Raw genomic sequence first — 7,185 nt, forward strand, 5'->3', positions numbered from 1 at the left:
TTCGTCGAGGAAACCTTCGACTCGTCTTTTGAAAAATCCCTTCTCTTCTCGGCTTGTTAGCCGTTGATCGCAAGTGAAAACAATAATAAGTACATAACAATATACAGAGAAGGTTTGAACGCTGCTTAAAAGTCACACACACAAATAATAATATATATTTGTTGCTTGTCAAAACGACCGCTGTCTCGATAACAAACATCGTCAACGGTTTAACTCTTTCCGTTTGAGTCAATTTATGCAAATACGCTCGATACAAGTATATACATACATATTTTATTCTTACATACATACTTTAGTACTAGATATTATCATAAAAATTAACTTTATAGTTTGTAAAGTTTATTTATGTTTTCTTTGCCTGCAATATTGTGGTGCGCGTGTTTTACGCAAAAATTTTTCTATATTTTTCTTTTTTTATAGTATATACTCACTTTTATAATAATGATATATTTTTTGTCATAATACAGCGATACAAACTTTCAACATACTGTCCACGGAAAATAGCATAAGTATTGATTGGCAAAACAATTCACATGTATGTACATAGTTTGCTATTTATTTAACATAACTTCTAACGTAACTTTATATACACTGTAGTATGTATTGAATGTAGTATGTATTGAATTAATATACCATCTTGATTTCTTTTTCTTCTATACTAGCACTTATTTCCGTGTCCAGCACATTGGTATTCTGTAACCCTCCATAATAGAAATACAGGCGAGAATATTCGTAACTCAACAGTTCTCACTTTTCCTCATGAAGTGTCAGATTTACCGCCATATAGTCCTTTCAATGTGATTATAATTCATCCGCAACTTGCTCACACAACCATAAAACGTAGCTACATGTTTTTCACTTATATTCGTACCTTACGAAGCGGTAAGATTGTTTTTATACTGAAAATTATATTACTGAAAAAAATTCTTAAAAACATATTATATATTGTTACGCGGCGGACATCGAGTGCGTGAGCCGCGTGAACGGCGTGCGCTCGGCGCGTTTGTTCGTTGCCGGGCGACAGGGTTGTTGTGGAGAGAGACGAATCGCGGACGCGAGGCTGTCATGACGCGTTACAGACGATCCTGTAATTCTTGTAATAATTTTTAGCGTAATTACGTGTTGTTAAGAGAAACGTTCTCTCATTTCCGCTGACGTGTGCGCGAATCGCGGAGATCGGCGACGGAATAGAACCGCTACCGCGAGCGTAGCAATATATACTATATGAATACTTTTTACTAATATCTGTATTTTATTAATATTATTAGCTGCAACAAGAGAATTAGATATTCAATATGTTGCAAACTCGAGCACACAAGTTACTATAAAATGGAACTCTCCAAATCACTTAAACGTAGTGCTGTATGAAATAACATTAAAGGTAATTTTATGTAACTTGTTTACATGTTTATAAAAGTCGACATACATAAAAACATCTTTTGTTTTTTTGATATTACTTTAATTGTCTCTTAAACGCGATATGATTTTATTATATTATAATTAAATAATACAGTATTGATTATTTAAATTCGTAAATCTTTTATATGTATTGAAATTCAATTCGAGACGATGTAGCATGTACATAGTTTCAATTGTAGTTTACGTAATATATGTTATAGAAAGTATCAATAGTAATGATTTTAGACGTTATTAAGCTAAAAATATTTCTGCTGATTTTTGTATGCGTGTATACAAAAACTTGTATTTTAATTATATTATTCAGAATATTACTTTATTAATAAATTTATGATTGTGTATGATCATGTTTCCTAGATTACTGTGTACTATGGCTGTGAAGATTTAAATGAAACCACATCGGTTGCACCTAGTAAAACCTATACTACATCCGAAACAGTAATCACATTCTCAGATTTACATCCGTACGCTTCTTACACAGTAAAAGTGACTGCACATGAATCTCCGAAAAGCAGTTATGGCGCAGAAATAACTTTTAATACAAACAAATCTGGTACATATAAAATATTGTTTCTTTTCACAAAAACTTATTACTGACTTTAATATATAACAATTTACATAGCATCGTAAGTAGCGCAAACGTTTCTGCAACAGGTTTTCCGAAACTTAGCAACGTTTCGTGAAACGTTTCTAAAACGTCGTAGTAACGTAGCGGAAACGTCGAAATGTCCGCTTTTTAAGTTTCGGTCCGATTTTGTTGAAACGAATGAGAAACGTTGCCCGATACGTTGCAGAGTTTTTAATGTTATAATTTTTATAAACATTGTAAAATACAATTCATCAACCATGGTTTTGCCTGGTTAACCATTCTCCATTACTTAAATAATTACTCCTTCCTGGAGAATGGTTAAGCAAGCAAAAAATGCATGATTTCATAAATGTATTTTATAATGTTTATAAAAATATAAACATTAAAAACTTTGCAACTTATCGGGCAACGTTTCTTACACGTTTCAACAAAATCGGACCAAAACTTAAAAAGCGGACATTTCGAATTTTCCGCTACGTTACTAGGACGTTTTAGAAACGTTTCAGGAAACGTTGCTAAGTTTCGGAAAACCTGTTGCAGAAACGTTTGTGCTACTAACGATGCTATGTGGGAAAGTAATAATACATATGTATGTATAACACTGTGTTTGAGTTAAAATTTTAATAATCAACATCTTTGTAGACATACCAACAGAAGTGTTTACAGATTTAAAAGCACACAAGTGGACATTATCATGGAAGCCACCTACAGATTGCTCGACGATTTCGGGACCCTTAAACGCTAAAATAAAAATTAGAGGAGTTAGTACAGCTGTAAAACATTTCAGTGCAATTGAATTTACATCGCGCTGGTCTATTGACTTAACTATACTGAATCCACCACTACTTAGTAACGAGGTATATCGAGCAACTGTTTATGTAATAAGAGAATATAATAGTACAGAGAATTCCTCAGTTTATCAANAANNNNACTTCANAACNCCANCCACAGGTATATTTCATACTTTTATTTTATTACTTCTACATTCTATTTTTTAAANCCGTGTATTAAAAAGAACATCNATCCAATAGCTCCACCTGCAATAGCAAATCTNGAAATTGTTGAGATTGATACTCGTTCAGTGCCACTTATATTACACTTGAGATGGTTACGTCCACTTTTAACCTTAAAAAATAATGATTCTTATTATAACGTTACTACTTATTGCAATCAATATGCCTATTCCGTTAAAGTGAATATAAATACCTTCTGTGATTTGTGGCAAGATTATATCTGCAGAATAGTATATCTAGTTCATGAACCATGTTCCAACATTCAGGTAAGAACAGAAACATTCAAAATATTTATTGTGCAGTGGAAAACGAATTTATATATTAAAAAAGTAATAAACAAATTATACTTTTAAATAACTATATATTAACAAAACAATGTATGCCATATTAAAATACTACACAAATTAAACTAATATGTTATAGGTTTCGGAGATAAAAAAAAATGATACAGATGCGAGATCACCGGCTAATGTATTTCAGGAAATGTTTAATATTACAAGTAAGTGAAAAGTAACAGACTTGACATGTACATGTCGTTACTTTTTAAAACTTTTGCATAACTTTCAGTTTTNTATTATTACTTTTATAAATTATATTCTACTTAAAAAGTCAAACGTACACAATACGTATAAATATAAGCGCATTTCTATATATATATATACAAAGTGTTCCAGAATTGGTGTGACATCTCTCGTAACCAAACAGAAAGAGTAAAAATGAGTCAAAAAATGCTGAACTATTTTTGTTCTATTATTTATACTTAAAGAAATAATTATTGAGTAAATCAGGCCGATCTTTAGCCAGGCGCACGTCAGTGAGGCACGCGCCTGTGTGTGTGAGCGCTTCGCGCGGTTCACTGACGTGCGCGTGGCTAAAAATCATCGCCTGGCTAAAGATCGGCCTGATCTACTCAATAATTATTCCTTTAGTATAAATAATAGACAAATAATGAATAGAAAAAAATAGGTCAAAACTTTTTGACTCAGTTTCGATTCTTTTTACCTGCCTACGAGAGATGTCATAACAATTCTGAGAACACCTTGTATACATATATATTTTAAAAATTTTTGTCTTTATTTTAATGTGACATTATGCTCAGTATAATTTTTTTTGTACGTACATGTCGTGTGTCACTAGAAAAGTACTCAAAAATACTTTTTTATAGTCCTTATTTATTTTGTACTATACTTTGCTCTTGTTTGTTTTTACTGCTAAAATACACATAAGCAAACAACTTGAGTTTTTGTTCTACATTATAAAGATTTTATTCAAACTATATCTTGCAGAACCAGAGAAACCTGCATTCTTTAATTACACAATACTCAATAACAGTATAGTCGATTTACTATGGCATCATCCTTGGAAGACAAGTCGTCATCTACAATGTTTTCTCATCACCGTAGAAGAAAGTATTTCATATCTGAAACAGCGCATTTCTCAATCAACCGCAAAAACAGAGTATATTTATAGAGTAGATAAATATAAACGTAATTATACCAAGCGTTTACATTTATATCCATCGACAGAGTATCGAATCTTAATTCGATCTATGACAATCACAAAAGAGACCAGTTTATTTAATTATGTAAATGTACAGACACCGTCAACCGCAAGATTCAATGACGTTTTTTTACACGTCGTACCGGACGAATTTAATTCTACGATCATGGTATATATACCGCGTGTTCTTAATGACACGTATGATAGTGATTTGCACATTATTGTGAAAGGATCTAATCGATGCAAGAAATATTTACAAGTACCTAAAAATTTACAAAAACAAGCAAGTATAAAAAACGATGATGTCGCTTGGCAAGCTGCTAAGATCTCGGTACGTGTATATACAAACCCATTTTTCCTTTTAAATATGTAAAAAAAATACATATAAAATAAAATACTTTTCTTTACTTTCAATTAGTAATATTATAAGAATTACGTATAAAAAACAAGTAAATGCATATATGTAAGTCTAAAGCAGTTAAAACACACAAGTGTGTGGCGCGCCCGCACACACACACACACACACTCACTCATGCATACATATATATATATATACATATTGTTTGTGTTTCATTATTTCAGACAGATGAGATTGCTCGCAACAATTATACTTTCATAGTTGGTGACAACAAAACTTACGGAAATGCTAGGAATTGCCCACTACAACGTAATCAATCGTATGAGATACTAGTTTTTTTAACAGAAAGAAAGTTAATATTTCGAAGGTTAAATGAAAATCCCCCCATTAGAAATTCAACAAGCATTGGGAACGTTCTAGGTCCACTACCATATGAAATATGGCTCATTCCCATAATATTACTGCTCATTATGGGTGCCACAGTCTATTATTTTTACCGAAGGTAGCGTATGTCTCTTATTAAATAAATAATAATAAATAATAATACATAACTATGTGTGTGTGTAAATTCATACTTAGTTTATTGCTTCTATGGGTCTCTTTCTGAGTGCCTATATGTTAACAATTAAAGTTGTAAATACGTAGAAACATGATATCTACTTCATCTAAAAGGTGTGTATAATGTTTACAGACGAAGACGACAAGTATTTAAAGAGATACTTTCACAAAACGAGATGGAGGTGTGGCAAAATGCTGAGAGAACGAATGTCTTTAGTAATAATAGTAATATTTAGATCAATAATAATAAAAGTAGAATTACTATTATAATTAGTAACATTTTTTAATGAATTACGCTCGATAGCTAAAGTAAAACCCAACGTTGACAAACGCGCGTTACAAAACATCTTGTGTGAACCAGGTCTATGACAGTGAAAAAAATGCTAGAACTTAACGCGTCGTAAGTTAAATTTTGTACTAAGTTCTCAAATTTAACACATTACTGCCGAGACACGTACCAAGCTGAATCTTTTTGAGACCAAATCATTATATTTGTTTGAGTTAAGTTTTAGGTTCTTCTTCAAAGAAAAAGAAGAGCAAAATCTCTCTCTTGCTCATACGTGTAAAATACTAATGTTTAATACAATCAAAATATTTTCTTCTCAAATGTACCCTGTTTTGTTGTCACAAAACAAGGGTTAATCTATGAAAAGTTTTGTTAAATATCGGTTTACTAAATACTGAGTGACGACTCAAGCAAAGGTCTTTTTATAGTTACTTTAACAATAATTTTTCTAATACATGTAAAAGTAAAAATACTTGAAATGATCTTTGCTAATTAAAAATTGTGCCAATACTTTTGAAAAATTATACACATATTTAATAGTAGATGCTTTTGCGGTGAGATATTAAAAATATTTGAAAATAGATCGCCACACATCAGAGACAATGTATACGACAATCAGGCTTGTGTGTTCCTAAAACATCTNCTTTTATTATCATCAGATAAATTTGCGGTTACTTTTTAGCAAATCTACACTTTTAATCAAAAACTCGTCATATGATATTAGTAAAATTTACAGTTTTGAAAATCTTTTACAGATTTCGTGGCAATATGTAATTGAACCATTATTCAATATTTCCTGTTAAGTTGTAGATAACTTTAGTCGTAAAAGTTTCTAATGTATTAATTACATTTAGCAGATACAAAACCTAATGATACATTAAAACAAGTTTGGTTTCTTTTCCACCACTTTTCTCTCTTAATTAGTACAATGATAGTCCAATTGTCGCGGTAACATTGCAAAGTTTGCAAGTACACTTAAATTATCGTTCTAGTAACAGTTTTGTGTTTAATGCGTGAAATATTGACTTGTATAATATGAATTCAGATAACCAAGTCTGTCGAAACAGATTTTGCCAAATGCTTGTTACAAATTTTGTTAGCAGAAAGACATCAAATATGATGCAGAGTTTGTTTTGTCTGGCAATGTTGCAGAATTGCTAGCAAAAATATATTCAAGCTTGTTGACAAAACATAACAGCAACTTGCTGGCAAAAATCAAGCAAAGCTTGCACATAATTTGAGACCAAATTGACGCCAAATATGAAGCAAGATGTGCGCAACACGACTTAATAGCAAAATAACAGCAACAACCGAGCAAGACTTGCAGTTCAGTCAAATTATATGATATTTAAAAGGCCATTTAATTATATCTTGACTTATTTCTAAATTGTATATACACACTATCTATAATCCATAATATATATAAAATTACTTTTACATTTGAGTATTTAACCTATTTTTCTCT

General features: G+C 31.3%; 1 protein-coding gene across 1 annotated transcript in view; it reads left to right on the forward strand.

The window, feature by feature from the left end:
- LOC109862084 overlaps nucleotides 1-6,811 on the forward strand; it is a 13,932-nt gene extending 7,121 nt beyond the window's left edge. The window contains exons 9-19 of the mRNA XM_020441986.1: nucleotides 468-535; nucleotides 663-882; nucleotides 1,269-1,381; nucleotides 1,774-1,969; nucleotides 2,648-2,956; nucleotides 3,037-3,284; nucleotides 3,442-3,517; nucleotides 4,305-4,849; nucleotides 5,101-5,195; nucleotides 5,268-5,378; nucleotides 5,568-6,811. Of these exons, the coding sequence (XP_020297575.1) occupies nucleotides 468-535; nucleotides 663-882; nucleotides 1,269-1,381; nucleotides 1,774-1,969; nucleotides 2,648-2,956; nucleotides 3,037-3,284; nucleotides 3,442-3,517; nucleotides 4,305-4,849; nucleotides 5,101-5,195; nucleotides 5,268-5,378; nucleotides 5,568-5,670 (2,084 nt within the window). The 3' untranslated portion in view covers nucleotides 5,671-6,811. The remainder of the gene's footprint in view (nucleotides 1-467; nucleotides 536-662; nucleotides 883-1,268; nucleotides 1,382-1,773; nucleotides 1,970-2,647; nucleotides 2,957-3,036; nucleotides 3,285-3,441; nucleotides 3,518-4,304; nucleotides 4,850-5,100; nucleotides 5,196-5,267; nucleotides 5,379-5,567) is intronic.
- Nucleotides 6,812-7,185: the final 374 nt, after the last annotated feature.

The sequence above is a fragment of the Pseudomyrmex gracilis genome, unplaced genomic scaffold (genome assembly GCF_002006095.1).
Source record: "Pseudomyrmex gracilis isolate BER0280 unplaced genomic scaffold, ASM200609v1 scaffold_1345, whole genome shotgun sequence".
Classification (NCBI taxonomy): Eukaryota; Metazoa; Arthropoda; class Insecta; order Hymenoptera; family Formicidae; genus Pseudomyrmex; species Pseudomyrmex gracilis.